Here is a 23,067-nt window from a genome sequence, read left to right on the forward strand (position 1 = left end):
GGCATGGATAATTGAGTAATATATTCCTGAGCAGGAAAATCCAAGGGCATTGTAGCCCTAATCATAATAAAATACTATGAGTCCTTATTTGTATCAGGCATTAAGCTAAATACTTAATATATATTATATACAAGTGAAATACACAAACGTAGAGCACGAACGGGGTGGGGGAGGGCAGAAGGAAAGGGAGAGAAAATCTTGAGCAGTTCTCCGCAGAATGTGGACCCGACATGGGGCTTAGTCTCACAACCCTGAGATCATGACCTGAGCCAAAACCAAGAGTTGGACGCTCAACTCACTGAGCCACCCAGTTGCCCCAAAACGTAACAAACTCTTAATGCCAACTACTCCTCTCCCTCATTTTTTACAAGCATCCTATTCTCTACAGGGATCAGAAAAACAGTCTGTTTAAGAAGCCCAGTGGCTTAGCACAGCAAACCCCAACATTAGAAACGTTTAATTCACTGATTTTCATTCAGCTCTTAGGAGGTGGGATGGGAGAACTGGGGAACATGCATATAGTATGAGAAAAATATTGTGTTGCAGTTGTCTTGATTTTTATTTTGAAGTCACAATAATTTATTTATTTTGAAATTTTAAAGAATTGTAAAGGAGATCATCAAATGTTTATGTTTCCAAAACCGGGCATGGATTTTAAAAGATTCTGGTAAAACATTGTCCTTATTCTATTCTGAAGGTCTCTAATTCTTATATTTATTTTATTACATAGTAGAAATTAATAAAGAATGCTTTTTCCTTGATTTTATTTATTTATACCCATTCTAGTTATAGTTTTCCCCAAATACTTGAAGGATGCAACATTATGTCAAAGATTGAATTCTGATAGGTTATCTTTCCTCTGCCCCCATTACAATTTACTATTTTGTGGGAGTGGTGCATTTGTTAATTCAAATACTGTTTGGTGTGTAGTAGTCTCTAGAATTGAGGGCTAACAAATTTTGATGTGGCAAATCATCTTTCTTGAGGTACAATTTACATAAAATAAGATGTCCTTTTAAATGTACAGTTGGGTGAGTTTTGACAAAGGAATACATTCATGTAACCATTACCTTAATTAAGATATAGAACATTTCCATCACCCCAGAGAGTTCCTTCATTTCTCTTTGTGGTCATGCTCACCCTTCCTCTCCACTGTGGAACCACTAATCTGCTTTTAGTTACTATCCTTTAGTTTTGCCTGCTCTCCACTGGAATCATATAGTATGTACTCTCTTTTGTGTCTGCTTTCTTTTGCTTAGCATGATGTTTTTGTGATTTCATCCATGTTTGTTGCATGTATGAGTTATTACTTTTTTTCCTCGCTAAGTAGTACTTTATTATAATGGATAAACAGCAGTTTGTTTATCCATTCATCTGTTGATAGATGTTAGAGTCGTTTCTAGTTTTTGGCTCTTGGGAACAAAACTACCATGACTGTTTGTATACTAGTCTTTATGTGGACATGAGTTTTCATTTCTCTTGGGAGTGAAATTGCTGGGTCATATGTAAATGTGTACTTACCTTTATAAGAATTTTCTAAACTGTTTTCCAAAGTGTTTGTACCATTTTACACTCCCACCAGCAATGCATGAGAGTTCTAGTTGCTCCACATCCTTCTCAACATTTGGTAATATCAGTCTTTTTATTTTTAGCCAATCAAGTTGGTGAACAATGGTATCTCATTGTGGTTTTAGTTTGCATTTTCCTGATGACTGCGAATGTTGAGCACCTTTACATGTGCCTTTTGGCCATTGGGGTATCTTTCTTTGTGCTGCGTTTATTCAAATCTTTTGTTTTATTTTGTTTTAAAGTAATCTTTACGCCCAACATGCAGCTTGAACTCACAACCCCAAGATCAGGAGTCGCACACTCTACTGACTAAGCCAGCCAAATGCCCCGAAATCTTTTGTTCTTTTTAAAATGTGTCCCCCATTATTGAACTGTAGAGTTGCTCTTTTTTAAATATAATCTGAATACAAGTCCTTTATCAGATATTTGTATTATGAATATTTTCTCCCACTCTGTGCCTTGCCTTTTCATCTTATCCGTGTCTTTAGAAGAACAGATATTTAAAATTTTGAGTCCAGTTTCCTGGTTTTTTTCTTTTATGGTTGGTGCATTTTGCATCCTAAAAGATGTCTGCCTACCCTAAGGTCTTGATGATTTTCTCCTGTATTTTCTTATAAAAAGTTGTAGCCTTTGTGTTTAGGTACATGATTTGCTTTAAGTTAATTTTTTATTTAAGGTTATGAGTAAGTTCATGGTTCGTGTTTTCTGTACTGTGATCCACTTATTCCGGGCTTTCATTTGTAGTAGGCTCACATACTTGAGACATTTCATTAACAGCAAGAAATATATGTATTCATTAATATGCAGTCTTTAACATATCCTTTGTTTTGTACATCAGACTTACTTAAAAGGTCATGCTCTTTGTGTAAAAATCCTTATTTTGAAGAAATTTTTATTTTCCAACCATCAGTATACTTGCATTATTTTACATTTCATGTATTGATTTTGGTGAAACAATTAGATTCTGCAAAGCTGAAAGTATTAAATCTCTGGCTAACACAGAGTTCAGGATCTTCAAATCCTGATCTGTGATCAAACAGCCCTAGGTACTAATCAGGGTTCTGTGATGGGACATCCCTGTTCCTTTGGTTGTGGTCCTCTTTCTTTCATCTTGCCTTGACTACTTTTGTTTGCTGTTTGCTAGAAGGAAAACAAATTCTCCTGTAGGAATCAGGTAAGTAAGTGAAAGAAACGGATTGGTTGAGCTCAGAAGTTCTTTATCTTTTATACTTTTTTCTCCTTTGTATTTATTTTTCTATGAGCCTAGGTCTTTCTTCTCTTTGAACATGTTCTTTCTCCCTTTTGGGAGAAGAGCTGCCATGCTCTGCAGGCACTCCTTTCTTTAGATAGTGTATTTTTCTCAGAATGAGATTGGATTTCTCTGGGATTTACCATGGGATGCTTCTAGCCTAATGTCCCAAAATGTTTGATTTTCTAGGGTTTAAACATCAGTTAGAACACCAAAAACACAGGGCAGTGGGGACGATTTCATGTTACAAATAAATAGCAGAGATGTGAATAGGCCTTCCTTCTGTCTCCTCTCTGATACTTCTTTTCCACTTTGCCATAGCTGTTTTTAATCTCGGAGCAATTCTACTCTACCTCTCCAGCGAGAAACCAATACATATAACTTTGTTTCATTTATGGGGTTAGTACTGTGGTTTGTGATAATGGGTTTCACGTGCCATCTTGTGTTTCTCCAGATAGAATATAGTTTGTTACAGTTCATTACTAATATGTAATTATGTCTTTTTCTCTCCTATTTTCTCTTCTCTCTTTATCCTGTGGTTCTTGTGCAGGTCTTGTTCAGCGTTGTGTGATCATCCAGAAGGATGACAATGGATTTGGGCTGACGGTCAGTGGAGACAATCCAGTCTTCGTACAGTCTGTCAAAGAAGGCAAGGCATTTTTTAAAACGGTCTTGTCACTTGGGAGCAAACACAGTAAGAAGAGAAAAGCTTCATGTCTATTGCCCAGAATAAAATAATCACATACATTGCAGGTCATATGGCCTGTTTTAGATTGGTGTTTAGTGTCCTAGTTATAGGCATGAATTCACCCCAATTGATTTTCTTTGTACGTACTAGAAAGAAAACAGTCTTACATAGTTTTAGAAACTATATACATCATCACTTAGAGAGGTTTGTGGAATTTTATTTCTTCATGGCACCAGAGATATTTGGTAGACCAGATTAAAGAAATGGTTATATGCTCCAAAACATCCACTTTCCCCAAAATGACAATAATGTGTTCTATTACCATATATTGAATACTTTCTTTATGTTGGATGCTGTAATTTGAGGTAGGTATTTTTTACCCACATTTTACAGGTGATATTAAGGCTTAGAGTGAAAAAAAACATAATCCGTGGTCACACAACTAGTGAGTGGCAGAGGCACATGTTTTTAACCATTTGGTTATTCTGCCAGTTGCATGTACTGAAAATTATCAGTGCATATACCTTACAGAAGAATTTTAAGTAATTAATTTCTCTTGCAGATGGAGCAGCCATGCGGGCTGGGGTACAGACAGGTGATCGAATCATCAAGGTAAGAGGAAAAGACTATTATGGAATTTATGGTAGATTTAAAAACAGCATATATTAACCATATTTTATTTTTTTCACTTGGATTTTTACAAAAAGCAGTACATTATATATGATATATTTGTTGACTTAAAAAACATTTCATTTATTTTAAAATTAATACTACTTTTTACTGAAGGGCATAATAAAAGGTGTGAATAAATGGAGTTATGTGTGTTCTTAGATAGGAAAGTAACTCACTGTGATAAAGATCATTTCTCTCCAAACTAATCTGTTAGTAAGAAATTCTCATCAAGGGTATTAAAGAGGGCATGGTCTGCATGGAGCACTGGGTGTTATACACAAACAATGAATCATGGAACACTACATCAAAAACTAATGATGTAATGTATGGTGATTAACATAACATAATAATAAAAAAAATTCTCATCTATATATATATTTTTTTAATTTTTTGTATTTATTCATGAAAGTCAGAGAGAGAGAGAGAGAGGGGCAGAGGCAGAGGGAGAGAAGCAGGCTCCCCGCCTAGCAGGGAACCCGATGCGGGACTCGATCCCAGGACCCTGGGATCATGACCTGAGCCGAAGGCAGACGCTTAACCATCTGAGCCACCCACGCGCCCCTCTCATCAAAATATATTAATATGACTGGGGAGATGTGTCATTATTTGTCAAACTGATGAGTCTTCCAAATGAATTTTACAGAGGTATAAGAATAGCTAAAAAAAGTGTTATGTATATGGGTATTGTGTGAGATGAGATGGTAGGGATTAATTCAAAACAAGTTGCTCTAGTCTAGATGTAGTCCTATCAGTCCAGCAACAGGCCTTGAATTCTGACCAGTATAGGAAGAGTGGATTGGTCAGTCATTACTCTTGAGATGGTTGAGGAATTTGAATACTTAAAAAATCAAATTATTATACAGGAAAAGGCACCATGAATATATTTACAAACAACTATCTGGAAAAAATTATTTGAAACTAGAGTAGAATACCTTACTTGTAAAGAGCACTTTTAAATTCCTAAGAGAAGAATAAATAAATAGATAGATAGCCTAATAGAAAAAAAGACAAAGAATTTTATCAGGCAGTTCCCCAAAGTAATTGAAATAAATAATGTATTAAGGAGGATATGTCTCACCTCACTGATAACCAAAGAAGTAGAAATTAAAATGATAGGTGAAGGGGGACCTGGCTGGCTCAGTTGGTTAAGCGTCTGACTCTTGATTTTGGTTCAGGTCATGATCTCCGGGTTGTGAGATTGAGCCCCATGTTGGGCTCCGCACTGGGCATGGAGCCTGCTTAAGGTTCTCTCTCTCCCTCTTCTCCTCTTCCCCTTTTCTCTCTCCCTCTCTAAAAAAATAAAATAAAATAAAATAATAGGTCAAAATATATGTGGTTGTCAGAAATGGTATGTTTTGTCATTTTTAATGGTTAGTTATAATGTCCTTTAAATCAAGGCCTTGTTTTGTATTCAAGTTCATTTTGTTGCTGAGTATACCTTACAGAAGAATATCGATAGAAGTGAATATTGAACCAAATATATACATATTTTAATATAGTTCTAAGTGCTATATTATATAATTGGTTGTATTATGTATAATAATTCCTAAAGTCAATATATCCATTCTCAATGGAATGTATCTGACATGCTATTTTCATTTTCTTACAGGTGAATGGAACTCTGGTGACTCATTCAAACCATTTGGAAGTGGTGAAGCTAATCAAATGTAGGTGAATGTTATTCTCAGTTTTAATTGGTTTCTGAATGCCTTAAAGCAAGGATCAGAAAACACTTATGTAATAAGCCAGAGAGTAAATATTTTAGGATTTGTGGGCCTGATGGTCTACTACTCTGTTTTCTCTTTGTAGCACAAAAGCACCCATAGGCAGTATGTAAATGAATGGGCGTGGTTGTATTTCAGTAAAACTTTATTTTGTCAAAATAATCTGTGGGTCAGACTTAGCCTCTTGGCTGGAGTTTGCTTTAACCCTGCATTAAAGGAAAGTCTGAGGTGAAAATTCTTAATTAATAATAACTATCTTTTGTCCACTTCATGTATGTGGTTGATTATAATATCCTTGTCACTCTTGGTAATATAGAAAGCATATATATTTGAAAGAAATGCATGAGTCATCTGAGGGGGAAGAGACTGAGAATTCAGATGGAATGGCCCGGATGAACTGAAATGGAACTTTAAAAATCATCTAGCATAGTCATGTTTCCTCAGATAAGTAAATCATTAAATAAAAACCAGGGTAGTGATCTCTTGGAAATCTCCAGGGTTAAGAATTTAGAATCTTCTGCATCAAAACTCTTCCACGGTAGACTACAAATAAGAGATAGTTGTTTATGGCCAAGCAGAAACACTACTATTTTATTTAGTCCTGTTTTTGTTTCATAGAGTGGACATCTTTAGAATAAATTTAATAAACTGAATTGCCCATCTTACTGTTTAACTAAAGCAACACCTGAATCCTTTTTACCTTTTCATCAGACTACCAGGGCTTTAAATCGTCCCTGTGATCATAGTTCTTCACGTTAGTACTTTGTAAAAAGAAATGGGATGATCAAAATTAAATCCCCATTCTTGAATCAGTTTGATTATTTATGTAATGAGATTGTGGTTTATACATTTTTATGTGCTACATTAATATGGTGGTTTTTGGTCATAAATATATGCCTGATAACTATTACAAAGAGTAAGATTATTTCTTTAGCTTTTTAGGTTATATATTTTACTCATTCCAGTGTAAATTTTACTTAAAAAAAGTAAATCCTAGCACTGTAGCAGATAAGATGACTTATCCAATACTGAGAGCCTGTCTAAAATTTTAAAGTAAGGATAAAACACTATGAGCCTCTAGAACAGATCTAAATTTGCAATGCCTCACACCTGGGTACTCGTACTGGTCCCTCATGTCCTACTGTGTAATGCATCCTCTGGACATGATAAAAGGGATTTTAAATGAAAGCAGTTTAAACATAGCTGTAGAAGAGAGGGGAAGAAATAGGAAGCTAGTGGAGGCAAGTAAAGTAAATAAGTATATTTATGTATGCATAAATATATATATATATTTACTTATACATGGATAAGTAAATAAGCTATAATACATAACTTTCTGACAGAAATACAATTGAAAAACCTTAAAAAGTGTATGTCCCTAAAATACCCCCAAATCATTGCACTTGTGACCATTAAGTGTAGAAAAAGGCTTTTAGAACATTCTAACTCAAACACTGAAATAATTGACAGTGAGTTCCATGGGTGGTTAAATAGGGGGAAAAGTGTGAAATACATTTAGAAGTTCTATTGGAAAGTCTAAGAGGAAGATTTTGTCATTCAGAGGTCAGTTATCTAGAAAAGTCATTGATTTGGAAAGTCTCCTTTCTTCTTGATGCTAGATAAATAACGAATGTCTGTTGTCGAGTCTTTCTGGTCAGGGTTGGTTTTGCTTTCTGTACTTTCTTCCTCCTGTAATATGCCTAGTGAAGTTCTGTCTTCTCCATATTTAAAAAATAAAATCTTACGGGGCGCCTGGGTGGCTCAGTCATTAAGCGTCTGCCTTTGGCTTAGGTCATGATCCCGGGCTCCTGGGATCGAGCCCCGCATCGGGCTCCCTGCTCAGCAGGGAAGCCTGCTTCTCCCTCTCCCACTCCCCCTGCTTGTGTTCCCTCTCTCACTGTGTCTCTCTCTGTCAAATAAATAAAAATCTTAAAATAAATAAATAAATAAATAAAACAAAATAAAAAAACACATTTACTGTGTGTTCTTTTCTAATTTTTGTGGGATATTTTTTTGTCCCTTATCATTTTTTTAAGTTAATTTCAAATTGCATCATGATATTCCAGAAAATCAGTTAAACCCTACCTAATTAGTATCATTTCAAAATATGATTACTTAAATCTAAATGTACATTTAAGAAATTAATTGAACATAACCATTAGTATAAGGTTGCTGTTAACTCACCCTTCCCTAAATGAAAAACAATTCTTGGGATTATAAGTTTTATTTGCCTTTGTGTAATATCTGATCTTATGAAAAGTAATTTGCCATCTGAAAATGGCATTGTTCTTTTAGATTTTTAGGGGAGTCATAAAGAAGAAATGACAAGTTGGTTTCTTTTTCTGTGGAACAATGGTTAGCAGATGATCAAACTTGCTCACATAACTGGATCTTATAGAACTGTCAAAGGGGAAGTAGCAAAATGCTGTAAACAAGCTTTTCATAAGTGTTATTTTTCCTTCCTCTCTCTCTCCACCGCAAGCTGGTTCCTATGTAGCTCTCACTGTGCAGGGACGCCCACCTGGGTCGCCCCAGATTCCACTCGCCGAATCTGAAGTAGAGCCATCAGTCATTGGACATATGTCTCCCATCATGACATCCCCTCATTCACCTGGAGCATCTGGGAACATGGAGAGAATTACTAGTCCTGTGCTCATGGGGGTAAGAGGGGAAAACTTCTTTTAAACGCTCAGTTTATTATGATGCCTTTGCTTTATATTAAGAGTTTTAAAGTATTGATCTGATAGATAAAAGTTCAGGATACTGGAAAATAGCTTCCTAATATAAAAAAAACTATGTCATAATTTGAGATGATTACAGAGTGTTGGGATAGCAGATTGAATTAAGAAATATTTAACACCTGCCATGTTCAAAACAGGGTGCCATTCACAAAAATATAATTAAGATACCCTATGTTCAATGTCCTTAGTTATCTTAGAATATATACTCTCAGAGGACAGAGTTTTGTTTGTTTATTGTTATGTCCCCCAGACCTGAAATATTGCTTGGCATATAGTAGATACATAAACCCTGTTATTTGAGATAGAATCAAGAGTATACGAGTAATTATAATACCAAGGCAGAATGTAGACATTATGAGGGGGGAAATATTAAGTTCTGTGACAATTCAGAGGAGGGAGGAAGCACATCCGGTTGTAATAAGGAAGGACTTTATGGAAAGCTATTATTTGAATCGAGCCTTGAAAAACAGGTAACATTTAAGTGGTGGCAATGGGGAGGAAAGGAGCCCAGGTAAAAGAAGTAGAATAAATACAGAGAAAGAGCCAAGAAAGCACCAAGTATTTGGGGGAAGTTCCAGGACTTTTGTTTGGCTGGTGCCTGTTAAGGATTTAAGTAGTGGGAGATGAGGCTTGAAAACAGTAGGACTATTTATTTTGAAAAATCACAGCTACCAGGCTAATTTACCTGTAACTGGAGAGGCAGTAAGAATCCATTAAAATTTGGGGGGGGGGCCAGAGAGTGATGTGATTGTAGCAGGATTTGAGGAAGGCTAATTAGATCAAATATTACAAGGTTGTGAAACTTCTAAGAAGAGATGGTGGAGAGGAGTTAGGGAGCTGTCTGAGTATTTCAGTCAGGAAGTACTGGGAAGTTGAGTCATGCATGGGGATCGACAGTACAGATCCAAAGGACGGAAAGTGTAAGATATTATTCTTGTACTTAAGGCGACTTCATTTCCCCAGCTAATATCAATATTTAATGTTTTCTTGAAGCTAGCTTAGTAAAAATGAAATAGAAGGGCTGAAATTTCCCTGTAACCTTCCGACTTCGAGTGTCATGTCTCAGCCTATCTCTATAACCGCTGTTTATTTTAGCTTCACTTGCCCTGTATTGGTTGGTTGGTTGGTGTTGTTGGTTTTTTTTTATCTCTTTTCTAGGAGGAAAACAATGTGGTTCATAACCAGAAAGTAGAAATTCTGAGAAAAATGTTACAGAAAGAGCAGGAACGGCTGCAGGTACTAAATTAGAAATGGGGCAGTTTACAGGCCAGTGAAAATGTAAGTGGGCCTAGTTGAGTTGGTATTTGTTGTGATCACAGTCAACCAGTATTGTAATCAATACCATCCGCTATTTTATTAAGAATGGACTTTTTCTATATTTTCTTGACATAAGTAATTAATTCTCAAAATATTTTTATAACTTTTCAGTTATTGCAGGAAGATTACAACCGAACACCTGCCCAAAGATTGCTAAAAGAGATCCAAGAGGCCAAGAAACACATTCCTGAGCTGCAAGAGCAGCTATCCAAAGCCACAGGCTCTGCTCAGGTAGCATCACTATTAAAAGTGCTACCCAACTTTTTGCAGGAGATTTTTCTTCTGGGAATGTGTTAGAGAATGTTGCAGTTGCCTTTTTTAAGAAGTTATTTTTTCTAGCATAGGCCAAGAGGATGTCCTGTGTAGCATGTTACAGAAATAATGATTAGCTAGAAGAAATGTGGGCTTCTGATTCTTTGCTTGCTCGTGGTATCATGTTTCTTTGTTCCATAATAATTTTAAAAAGAATTGAGTGCCCTTGCTTTGTTGTGACAAACTACTAAAATGTATTTAGATACATATGTTTACATTTCGAGGCTCATTCTCCCATTCTCCCATTCTCCCATTTTGAAAGAGAATGCAGTTATGTTTTTAAGTAGGAACATAAGATTTTGTAAAATGACAGGCATTATGCTAAAGACAGAGACAAATGTTTTCTTGCCAATCGTCACTGCAACCCCCTGAGATTGGATACTACTATTGTTTGCCCCCATTTTACATATGCACTTAGAGAAATTCAGAGAGATTAAATAATCTGTCTCAGGTCATGTAGCTTAAAAGCAGTGGAACTGGAATTTCAACCCAGTCTGATGAGTTCAGAGCACTTTCATATTCTTAACAACTATATTTTTTACTGAAATTTTAAACTAGATTTACACAGAATTACTTACACAGGTGTAAGTTATGGAGATGGTTGTCTCATTAGAAACAATGCTCAACCACATTTCTACTCTAATATTCAGGTCTGGGATATGAGAAGCTCCTTATAATCTCATCTTAAAGCAAAATGGACATATTCCTGTACCATTTGAAATGAGTAAAAGCTCTTGATTTATTATGCTTCCTGAGTCTGTGAGTGAAAGCCCCAGTTTCATAGAACTCAAAGGATTCTTTGAGATCATGTATCCTTATCTGCTCGTTTTAAAGTCAAAAAATCATGTGATTGAGAAAATTAGGGCCTAAACAGGTTAAATGACTTAGCCAGGGTCACACAGCTGTACGATCTCCTGACTTCTTGGTTCAGTGTACTTTCGGTTACACAGTATTTAGCTTTTTTCATTACTTTCAATCCCATTAGCTATATGAGATTTTGAGTATTATGCCTCAGTAATGTTGACAGTTTTATGTTGTTATAATTACTGAGTAAAGATGACATTCTTACTCTGTTCAAACAATAAAAACGTGGTTCCTGGTCTAAAAGCCTGTATTATATTATAGCATTGTGTCCCAGAATTGGAAATTTATTGAAATTCTAAAGTGTTGGGAGGCAGTTAACCAGAAGTTATAGTGTAATAATCTTTACTATAATGGGCAGGAAATAGAATTACGTAATTTAACCAACTATTTTATCTTTTTGCTCTATTCAGAAGTTTGAACTTTTTTTCTCCTTGCTAAAATATCACTTTCCCTGTCTCTAAGATCATGCCATTTTAGAACCACAGAATTAGTAGTTACTTATGCTTTAAATTTTTAGAGGCTTAAGCATTCTTGATCACATCAAACTGGCCAACCTTTACCAGTCTCCATTTAGATGACAGTGCAAGTCTGTTTCTTCATGCAGTCAGTAATGCATTTTTTTTTATTGTGTTGGTGTGTGTGCATGTGTCTAATCCGTTTTAGGATGGAGCTGTTGTTACATCCTCCAAGCCTTTAGGTGACCCCCTGACAGTCAGTGAGGTGGAAGCCGATCCTGGTGACGGGCTAGGCAGAATTGACTCTAGCAGTGGAGATGCTTCTCGGCCCAGTAGTGACAGCGCAGACGTAAGTGTTCTACGTCTTGATCTTGTTTTCTTCTTTACAGCTCCTCCCCGTATTTGATTTTAAGTTACGTGAATTACGAGTTAAGTGAATTAGAAGCGTTCTCTTATTATTTACTTTTTATCACCACCACCCTTAAGGTAGCATTTTGATGAGCAGAAATTCTGGACACTGTTGTCTGTGAGCTTTTAATTCCAGAGGTCACTTTTTCCCTTAGATACACGTTGCCAAATGTTTCTTTTGAGGAGGTGGAATTTCCCAGCAGGCCTCTTGTTTGTGGGTTGAGAAGTTAATAATGCTAGTGTTTTTTTACTGAACCAAGAGGCCAGCTGTTGATATCTTTAAGAGCATGTTAATATTCCATTTGTGGTCAGAGTGACTCAGTCTTGAATCATGGGGCACTTTGCCATTACAAAGAGGAAAAGCCTTAGTCCTGTTAGATAGACTTGAGTTAATAGCCCTTGTTTAGTAACACTTTCTTGATTAACCCCCAAATTGCCAGGTGAAGATGGATTATTTGTTAGGAAGATCATAAGAAAACATTTCAGGTTGATTATGATGTACCACCATAGTCATATGAATACTTACCAGCTAAGGTCACTGTTGCTTGCTCAACAATCCTTTGTAAGTAGTATGCAGTGATAGGAATAATGATTTTAAAATAGATCACCCTCTTTAGAAAAGTGATGAGGAAAATAATCTAAACCAGTTTTTTGAAACTGTGGATTGTGGAATCAATTTAGTGGGTTGGGACTAGCATTAAAGAAAAGAACAGAATAGGAAATAATGTGTTTTGCAAAATGCAGATAAGGTAAGTGCTACTTCTTGTGACTTGTTAGACACACATATGCACGTGTGTGTTCGCGTGCTGTTGACAATGTAAAATTTCTTATTGAAGGTCATGGTAAAAAAAATTTGAAAGCCACTGGTTAAAGCCATCATTCAGGCCACCTTTTGAGGCTTAGGCCCAATGAATCAGAACTTCATTCAAGGAAAATTTGAGGGTTTTTTTTTTTTTTGGAAAGATAATGCTAGCAGTCTTATGATTGGATGGGCTCAAGGTTTTAATGAGAAATTTCAGTTTTATCTCAAGAAAAAAACATTTATTGGGCATACATGCCATATGCTGTAATGAATGTTTTACATTCCTTATTTTAGTTAATTCTCAAAACAACCTTATGAAGTAGTACTATTGTTAACATAATTTTACAAAAGAAAAAACTGGCCAAAGGGAGTTAACTAATTTGCTAACTTACCCAGATAATAGGTGATCTGCCTACATCTAGCTCTAAAGTACCAGTACTCTAAATATAAACAAAGGTACTGAGGAATAAAAATGTATAACATTTGGGAGACCGGTGAAAATTTTATTGCTATATTATGGTTATGGATGGAATGGCTAAAGTTTATCTTAGAAACAAAGGCTTAAGTTCAGGTTGTAAAAGGCTTCAGGTTGTTCTAGCAGTACTATGCTTAGGAATCCTTCTTGCATTCTCCCTTTAGACTTAGTGCTACTTCTCCTCTCTGTTTTCATGTCTCTACCATTAGATAGTTTCTTAAGAGGACAGGGACAGTCTTAATTTGACTTTATGTCTCCAAAGCCTAGCAGATCCTACAATTAGGAATTCACAACAAATGGTACGAAAGAAAAATTTGAATTTTATCTTGTATTTAGAGGAATGTTACAATAAAATGTGTGGCTTAGAAATATAACTTTATGGGGGCGCCTGGGTGGCTCAGTTGGTTAAGCGACTGCCTTCGGCTCAGGTCATGATCCTGGAGTCCCTGGATCGAGTCCCGCATCGGGCTCCCTGCTCAGCAAGGAGCCTGCTTCTCCCTCTGACCCTCCCCCCTCTCATGTGCTCTCTCTCTCTCATTCTCTCTGTCTCAAATAAATAAATAAAATGTTTAAAAATATATATATATATAACTTTATGAAACACAGAATGAATTGGCAAGTGTAGAAATAGGCATTCCAGTGACTTGAGACTGTTTGAGATGTAGATGTTTAATAAGTATTTGAATGAACAACAGAATGAATGAGAGTTTGGGCTTTATCTTGCTTGCAGAGGAGAAGCACAATCAGGAACATGTCAGTGTGGAAATGAATTAGAATAAAGAGACAGGGAGATCTGTTAGGACAGAGGACTGCTTGGCTTAGTAGGTCCTTAACAAATGTGCGCTGAATGGCTAATAAATAGTTAACATTTATTGACTACCTCCTCTGTATCAGCAGTTGTGACTAATGCTGTACAGATACTCTTTTAAATTCTCCCAATAATACCAAAGAAGTAGTATCACCATTTTATATAGAGGAAACTGAAGCCAGGTAAATAATAAATGGATGTTGTAGAAATCCAGGGGAGGGATGATACAGTACAGATAGGATATTCACTGAACTCATAACAAACTAGTTTAATTCCCACAAGCATCTATTTGAAGCGAAAGATGTGCTGCTTTTAGCTTATGGATTTCCACATTTGTATTAAGACTGTAGGAACCAGTCTTCCTGTCTTTTCAATCAGTGCCTTTCTTTTTTTTTTCCCATTTTCTGCTCACTTTTATAAAATGATCTTCTTGTAATGTTTGTGGTATCATTATTATTGTAAAGCTCCCTGCTTATGCTCATCTCAGAGAAGGCTTTGAAGAATACCCACACACCCAGTCCTCACAACAGAAGCAGGTTCATCACAAATCATCATCTAAAATCTAGAGCTTCTGCCTCTCTGATTTTTGTGAATTTGTGGCTGATGTTTTTAAAAACTTATTGCGGAAAAATTTTAAACCTATTGAAAAATAGAGACTAGCATAACAATCCCTTCTATGTACCTGATCACCCAGCCTCAGAAGTCATCAACAAGTACTCAGACTTGTTTTGTCCGTGTCCCCCATTCTTCACACCCTCCAAATACTGGAGTATTTTCAAATAAATCCAAGACATTATTTCATTAATCTGTGTCTTTAAGAGAAAAGACTTTTTCAAAAATACAGCCATAATAACATTATCATAAAATTAAATTTCTTAATATACAATTTGATTACCCTAATTGTCTCATAATGATCTTTCTGCAGTTGGTTTATCTGAGTCCGGATCTAGTCAAGGTCTTCAGCCTTTGGTTCATAAGTCTTTTAATTTATTACCTCCTCTTTTTTTTACCTTGCTATTTTTTTGTGACAGAAACTGGGTAATATGCCCAGTAAAACAAACTCACATTTTTAATTGTATTTTCATGGTATTGTTTCATGTGTTCATCTCTATATATTTCCTGAAAGCTATTAGTGAGATCTAGAGTCTTGATCAGATTAGGAGCTGTTGTTTGGCAAGAACAATTCATGGGTGGGACTGTGTTCATCCTGTTACATCACATCAGGAGGTGAATGTCTGGTTGTCTTTCTGTGGCTGTAGGTTTGTTTAAGGTGTTCAGATGATGTCAGCGTGGTTCCTTCATAATCAACTTTTCCACTAAGCTTTTATGTAGTGTTCTTACCAGTCACTGATGATCAAAATGCCTGCATCCATTACTTAATTAGTGGTTTCAACAGGATGATATTATAATTTTGTCATTCCTTCTGTATTTACTAGTGGAATTATTTTGCAAAGAAGAATCTTTTCTTACTAGCTTTTAGGTTACCCTAAAATATAGCTTATGCAGGAAATGCAGGATAAATACTTGATTCGTATCCCTCTATATATGTGTTTCCAGAGGAGTCAATACCCTAACAAAATCTAACGGTCACTAATGTGGGGGGGCGGTGTGTGCACATGCGTATGTGTAATATTTTGAATTCGTAGACTTTAACGTATTTGTTTATTGTGTTTTAGTCCATTGCAGTCATTACTTTTTGTTGTTGCTGAAACTGTCCCTCTCCTGGGCAGTGGGAGCTCCCTTGAGTTGTCTTCAGTATTCTTTTAACATGACATCCCAGTACCTTTGGTAGCTTTCTTACTTTTTGGTGTGACAAGGTTATTCTAGCTTCTTCTTTTATATCTCTTGCCCAGTACCCATAGTCCTCCATTTCTCCAAGGTGGGGTTTATATTTGAAGCTACTATTGTCTTTATCTTGTGCTGTCTTGATACATGTATAAATAGCACGCATCTTCCCTGTTGGCATTCACACAAAAATCTCTTGTACCTCATTTTCAGCTGCTCTGAAGAATGGCTCCCTTGCTTTGGGGTGTTGCTTATCACCCAGAATTGAAGTTCTGCACATCATATTGTTTCTGGTTTATATTCGGACATCCCAAACATACCGTGCAAATTTTATAAGCATCCACAAATCACTTTCACATGATACTCACAGAAACATAGACAGAAGCTTACTTCTATTCATATAAATAGGCCAGAATGCTTTTAACTTGCATAGAAAGAAGAATTGGGGGCAGGGGGGTTAGAAGAGGTGGATAAAGACAGAGTTTGACTTTAACATAATGAGTTTGAGGTACGTAATACATCTAGTTAGGGTTACTTGGTAGAAATTAGCCTGTAGGCCTGGAGTTCACGAAGTACAACTGTTCTCTTAGTGTGATGCTGTTTATCAACATAAAACTAAAACAGCTGAGGGGCGCCTGGGTGGCTCAGTCGGTTGAGCGACTGCCTTCGGCTCAGGTCATGACCCTGGAGTCCCGGGATCGAGTCCCGCATCGGGCTCCCCGCTCAGCAGGGAGCCTGCTTCTCCCTCTGACCCTCCCCCCTCTCATGTGCTCTCTCTCATTCTCTCTCTCTCTCAAATAAATAAATAAGGGCGCCTGGGTGGCTCAGTCGGTTAAGCGACTGCCTTCGGCTCAGGTCGTGATCCTGGAGTCCCGGGATCGAGTCCCGTGTCGGGCTCCCTGCTCGGCGGGGGGTCTGCTTCTCCCTCTGACCCTCCTCCCTCTCATGCTCTCTCTCTCTCTCATTCTCTCTGTCTCAAATAAATAAATAATAAAATCTTAAAAAAAAAAAAAAACTAAAACAGCTGAGAATAAGTGTATTGTCAAAGTCAGGAAAACAAATAGTACAGCCAGGTATTATATGGAAAGATATTTAGTAAGGTTTCAAATACAAATGTGAAATTCAGAACCTTATTTTTTCACCCTGTTTTTCCTTATCCTTTTTTTGGTGAGCCTATTGAAATGAACTGAATGTCTTTTTTTTTTTTTTTTAAGAGTCCCAAGAGTGCCGTGAAAGAGAGGATTTATCTAGAGGAAAACCCAGAGAAAAGTGAAGTGACTCAGGACACTGTGAGTATGAAATCCACAACATGGTCGTGCTTTCTTTAGCTTTCCTTCTACAGAGACAGACACACCTCATATTTGTGGATTGGGGGTGGGCGTGCGGGTTGGGAGAGAAAAAGTTTAAAATTACTAATAAAGATTTGATAAATGGAGAGCTACTCCACGGTGGTTGGTTGACATTAATAGGTGGTTTAATGTTATTTCGCTTATTGTAGTAAAATACACATAACATAAAATTTACCATTTTAATAAGTTTATGTATACAGTTCATTGTCATTAAGTTGTATTGTCACTGTTGCACAGCCTTCCCCGTATCCGTCTTTCCTCTTCTCCAGCTCAAACTCAGTACCCATTCGACACTGCCTCCCCACTACCCTCAGCACTGGGCAACCACCATTTTCCTCTGAATGTAACTACTTTGGGGACCTTATATGAGAAGCATCATATGAGTTTGTCCTTTTGTGACTGGCTTATTTCACTTAGCATCATGTCCTCAAGGTTCACCCGTGTCGTAGCAGGTGTCAGAATTTCCTTCCTTTTTAAGGCTGAATAATAAGCCATTGTATGTATAGACCACGTTTTGCTTATCCTCTCATCTGTCAGTGAACACTTGGGTTGTCTCCACCTTTTGGCTATTGTGAATAATGCCACTATGACCATGGAAATACAGATATCTGTTAGGTTCTTTCTTTTAGTTCTTTTGGGTATTTATTCAGAAGTGGAATTGCTGGATTTTGCATATTCTTAAGTGAATACTTTTTAGCATTCTGATTTTGTTTTTTAATTAGATTTGTATCAAGTTTTATAGTAAAAGATTTAACAGCATATTGTGACCCATCAATTATTAGCAACATAAGGACTACTGAAAAATCAGAGACACTGAAACAGCTATAAAATCAGAAGTTGTCTGACAACCACTCTAAACACATTTCCCTTGTTTTACCATATTTTTAAAAAATGACTACAGCCTTGGCGTTCAAAAAACAAGGAGTAAGAAAGGCAGAATCGAGTTTAGAAGATGCAGGTACAGAGATCTGCATCACACCTAAGGAGGGGAGACAACAGCTACAGAGTATTTTGTTTATAACTGGATCCATGTGCATAGCTTCGGCTCGGACTCCTATACACACGACCCCCAAATCAGGATAGCCCCGCTCTCCTTGCTCAGCCCCACATCTTGCATGTTCAGCTGCTGTCAGGTTTGAGCCGAACTCATTCTTTCCCTAGATCTTCCCAAATTTGTATTTCTCTTCATACTGCATGGCCTTAGATTTTAGTATTTGTGATCTTCAACCATCCCATATTTTTTACATTATACATTAATGCCCTTACACTGCCTTTTTCATGCTAAATCCAACTTTGTAAGTGAGCTGACAAATGGATGAACTATTATTGCATGGGAGGGAGCTCTGCCAACCTACAATTTATGTTTGCAATTTTGGTTCTTTGTTTCTATACAAAATGATTTTAATTTTGTGTGATTACTTGAAAATTTTGTTGCATTATGCCAGCGATTTTCAACCAGGAGTGATTTTGTCCCTCAGGGAACATTTGGCAGTGTATGGAAACATTTTTGATTGTCATGACTGGGAGGCTGCTGCTGGCATGTAGTGGGTGGGTAGAGGCCCAGGATGCTGCTCAACATCGTACAATGCACAGGACAGCCCCCACAACAAAGAATTATCTGGCCCCAAATGTCAACAGTGCCAGGGTTGAAAAACCCTGTATTATGCACTTATGAAAATGAATTGAAAATGAAAAAACAGGGTTCAGGGACAGCTTTCAATTATGCGATGTTAATAGAAGTCTTTGTATTAACCTCTCTCCTCACTTCGTCTTATCATTTCTACTCTCGTTTTTCCTTTGTCCTGTGGTCTTCATTCACTTTTCTTATTGTCTCTTTAGAATTGTAATTATTTACGTAAGCCAACTTTCTGCCTGTGACAAGGTTTATATGAAATGAATGGAGTACACACAGAGTGATTAGAATCAGATATCCAAGAGTGTAGTGAGCAAAAGGTGTTAATTATTTCCAGAGGAAATGTTTTGTTTTTTTTTTTTCTCTCCAAGAAACGGTCGATACTGTTGTGGTTTTCTTTGCTAAAGTGATTCATTGCCTTGAAAATTTGAGAATCACTTCTTTGAAAATAAAGCACTTAAAGGAAAATAATTAAAAAGGAATCAGTTTTAGTGAACCATTTCTTTTTGATGATTTGGCTTCATTCTTTCTCTGATTTGACCAACAGATAATTTTTCTGTTCCTTTTCTCTAGGATACTCAGTCACTCATCGGGAGTCCCTCTCCCCGTATAGCACCTCATATTATTGGAGCAGAGGATGATGATTTCGGTACTGAACATGAACAGGTGACGACATTTTTTTCTAAAACACAAATTATTAATTCTTCAACATGTTTGATTTTTTTTGTGAAAATGAATGCTTTTTGGAGATTGAAATTCTGTTTGTAAAGATTTAAGGCCGTGTCTTAGAACTAAGATTAATTGTTTAATTGTTTGGATTTTTATTTTAACTTTGACCAGTAGAAATGACTTTGCTTTTAAAGGTGATAAGGAGTGATGGATTTACACTTAAGTACTTCATTTTGGGAGAGGGGAGTGTAATTGTAAATATATATTCTTTTGATTTAAAATTCCAATTGTTTATTGATGGTGTATAGGAATATGACTGGCTTGATTCCTGTCCTTGTATCCCATGGTCTTGCTAATAAATTCACTAATTCTACGGGCTTTTTAAAATAACTTTTTGGGATTTTCTACATAGACAACCGTATTTATTTCCTTGTTTACTTACTTGTTTCCAATCTGTTTATCTTTTATTTCTTGTTCTTTATTGCACTGGTTAGGACTTCCACTGTGAGATTGAATTGGAGTGGTGAGACAGGACATTCTTGCCTTATTTCTGACCTTGGAGAGAAAGATATTTAGTCTTTCATCATTAAGTAAGATGTTAATGATAGGTATTTTGTAGGTACTTTTTATTAGGTTATGGAAGTTTACTTCTATCTCTGGTTGCTGAGAATTTTCATCATGACTGGATGTTGAATTTTGTGGAATGATTGAGATGATCATGTGGGTTTGTTTTTTTTTTTTAACTTAGTCTCTTAACATGGTAAATTACATTGATTGATAATAGCATGTTGAACCAGCTTTGCATTCCTGGGATAAACCACAGTTGGTCATAACGTATCTTCCTTTGTATAAATTGTCAGATTCAATTTGCTATTATTTTGCTGATGATGTTTACATCGGTTTTTAAGGGGGATGTTGGTTTGTCATTTTCTTTTTTTATACTGTCTTTGTTTTTGATATTTGGGTAATGCCCTTTTTTTAAAGATTTCATTTATTTATTTAGAAAAAGAGAGAGAGCAGGGGGAGGGTCACAGAAAGAGGGAGAGAGAGAATCCCAAGCAGACTCCCCCACCCCACCCCACCCCCTGTGCACGGGGCCTGACGCTGGGCTCGATCCCTTGACCCTGAGATCATGACTTGAGCTGAAATCAAGAGTCAGACACTTAACCATCTGAACCACCCTGGCGCCCCTAATGCTGGCCACTTAAAATGACTTTGAGACGTGTTCCCTCTTTTTGTATTTTCTGAAAGAGATTGTGAAGAATTGGTATTATTTGTTTAGATTAACTTTCTTCTCTAATTTATTTAGAGATGTGAGAAATTAAATGGAAATTGTGATTCGAGGTTACTTTAGGTTTAACTAGTAGTTTCCTGTGCTCGGTGTAGTTAGGGAGCATAGAGTTCTTCACAGAGTCATCTTGCTTAAAATTATGTATCTCCATTTTCATACCACCATTTCTGCATTAGCTCAAAAGAAAAGAAAGACAGCTATTTCATTAATAGGCAGAACACTTCCTATTTCATTTTTAGAAATGTTGTTAATGCTGTTTTTTGCGTCCTGATATGTAGACATCTGAGCTCCTCAATCATCATCTTCTAAACTTGCGTTCTCCTAAGGTAGTCTTTCTTCCAACCTGTTTCTATGAGGTTATTAATTTTCAGGGGAAGAGATTCCATAAGCCTGTATGCTAATACATTCCCATGGAATTTTTAAAATTTTGAACTTTTTTAGGGTAGGTCAAAGTGAAATTTGGATAGTTGTGTTTAACTGAGCTTACCTTACATTTTGCACCTGTGTGGTGGAGTTCTTGATGTGTTGGTACTTCCTCTTCTAGATCAATGGGCAGTGCAGCTGTTTCCAGAGCATCGAACTGCTGAAATCTCGCCCTGCTCACCTGGCTGTTTTCTTACACCACGTGGTCTCACAGTTTGACCCCGCGACGCTGGTAACGTATTTTGACTGTTCAGCCAGCTCAGAGTTCCTACACTGATTCTTACACTATAAAACCTCTCACTTCTGCAAGATGAGTTTCTAAACATACCAGGATAGATACGTAAGATAGTTAAAAAGAAATTAAATTATTTTTTAAAAAGCTTGGTTGCACGATAATGATGACATTGCTCGTAGTGGCCTACTTGCTGGAAACTTTCCTCTTGGTGAAGATCTAGCAGGTGACATTTTTCATGATTGCGCCCTTTTTCTCTCTTTTCCATTTCTTCCTCTACTACAGCTTTGTTATCTCTATTCAGACCTGTATAAGCAGACCAATTCCAAGGAGACTCGTCGTGTCTTCCTTGAGTTTCATCAGTTCTTCCTGGATCGATCTGCAGTAAGTTACCAATTAATATTATATAATCTTTGCTGTAGTACATTGAGTTATTGGACTCCTACTTCCAGTCTTCCTTCCCCTGGTTTTGGGCTTTACTGTTTTGGACTTTCGGACGTTTGTACTGTATCTCAGTTACTGATTACTCTTGACCATTGCTTTTCTCATTTCTAAATGAGTTGTAGGCTATGAATTCTCACAGTAGGTGTTAGGGGGTACGTATATATATTGGGGTTTATCTGTGTGCATAATTAAGAGAGTACAAAAGAGAACACAAATGATATAATACATATGTATTAGGATCCAAAGGATAATACTTGCATAATGAACTCTGGTTGGCCTCTTTGAAGTTCAGAGGCACAAGTTTAACTAAAAAGTGGTAGGAAACATCTTACATAAATGATAATAGTGTTTTATTTTACCAGTAGAAATCTTTATAAGGTTTTTAAACTAATGAGTTTTATTATTCTTAGCCTTTCCCTAGGGTAAGTCACAACCCTTAATGCTTCCTGGGTAATCGTGCGGCCGCTCCCCGGGCCTTCCACGGTTTCACTGCTCTTTGATGACTGTTGCCCACTTTCCCTCTCCCGAAACCTCATCGCTTCCTTTCCTGTCCTTTCTCAGTGGAGGACCTTGCAGTTTCTGTGAGAAATTTGAAGTATCTGCAGAAGAACTTCTACCACATATATCCCCTACCTTCACCATCCTCTACGCTCTGGCCTTTCTCCTGAGGCCACAGAGAGCTTGCCTTCTTTTCTCCAAGGCTTACTCTTCCCTGTTCACCTTGTATTTCCTTCTGCCTGATGAACAGCGGGATCCGGCCAGTTGTCATCCTTCCCTCCAGCATCACCAATTTTTTGTTTTCTGCTGAATGGTTCACATGAGCAAGCAAACATTGTGAGTTTATTTAAAACAGAAAGACACAGAAACATTTTGGCTCCACTCCTCCCTCCAGCTCTTGCCCCGTTTTTGTTGTTTTCCTTTACACAGTTGCCTACACACCTCCACGTGGTGGGATACACTTACCTTCTCAGGGAGGCCATCCCTGACCAACCTACATGAGATTTTACCCCCTTCCCTTTCTGTCACCTTTCCTGTGTTATTTTTGTCCATAGAACTTTTATTTATTTATTTTGTCTCTGTCCCTGCTCTTCTGGAATGTACAGATCCCCTGAGGGCGGATATTTTTGCTCTGTTTGTTGCTCTTTCTCCAACACTGA

General features: G+C 37.0%; 1 protein-coding gene across 4 annotated transcripts in view; it reads left to right on the forward strand.

Moving 5' to 3' along the window:
• The window catches only part of ARHGEF12 (Rho guanine nucleotide exchange factor 12), a 145,807-nt gene that overhangs the window by 81,127 nt on the left and 41,613 nt on the right, over positions 1-23,067 (forward strand). For all 4 annotated transcript variants that reach the window (XM_035009149.1, XM_035009147.1, XM_035009148.1 and 1 more), the window contains 11 exons: positions 3,369-3,467; positions 4,069-4,118; positions 5,788-5,845; positions 8,385-8,563; positions 9,802-9,879; positions 10,072-10,191; positions 11,800-11,940; positions 17,084-17,158; positions 19,425-19,517; positions 21,356-21,466; positions 21,752-21,850. In XM_035009149.1, the coding sequence (XP_034865040.1) occupies positions 3,369-3,467; positions 4,069-4,118; positions 5,788-5,845; positions 8,385-8,563; positions 9,802-9,879; positions 10,072-10,191; positions 11,800-11,940; positions 17,084-17,158; positions 19,425-19,517; positions 21,356-21,466; positions 21,752-21,850 (1,103 nt within the window). The remainder of the gene's footprint in view (positions 1-3,368; positions 3,468-4,068; positions 4,119-5,787; positions 5,846-8,384; positions 8,564-9,801; positions 9,880-10,071; positions 10,192-11,799; positions 11,941-17,083; positions 17,159-19,424; positions 19,518-21,355; positions 21,467-21,751; positions 21,851-23,067) is intronic.

The sequence above is a fragment of the Mirounga leonina genome, unplaced genomic scaffold, assembly GCF_011800145.1.
Source record: "Mirounga leonina isolate KUSES-001 unplaced genomic scaffold, KU_Mleo_1.0 Mir_153, whole genome shotgun sequence".
NCBI classification, from domain to species: domain Eukaryota; kingdom Metazoa; phylum Chordata; class Mammalia; order Carnivora; family Phocidae; genus Mirounga; species Mirounga leonina.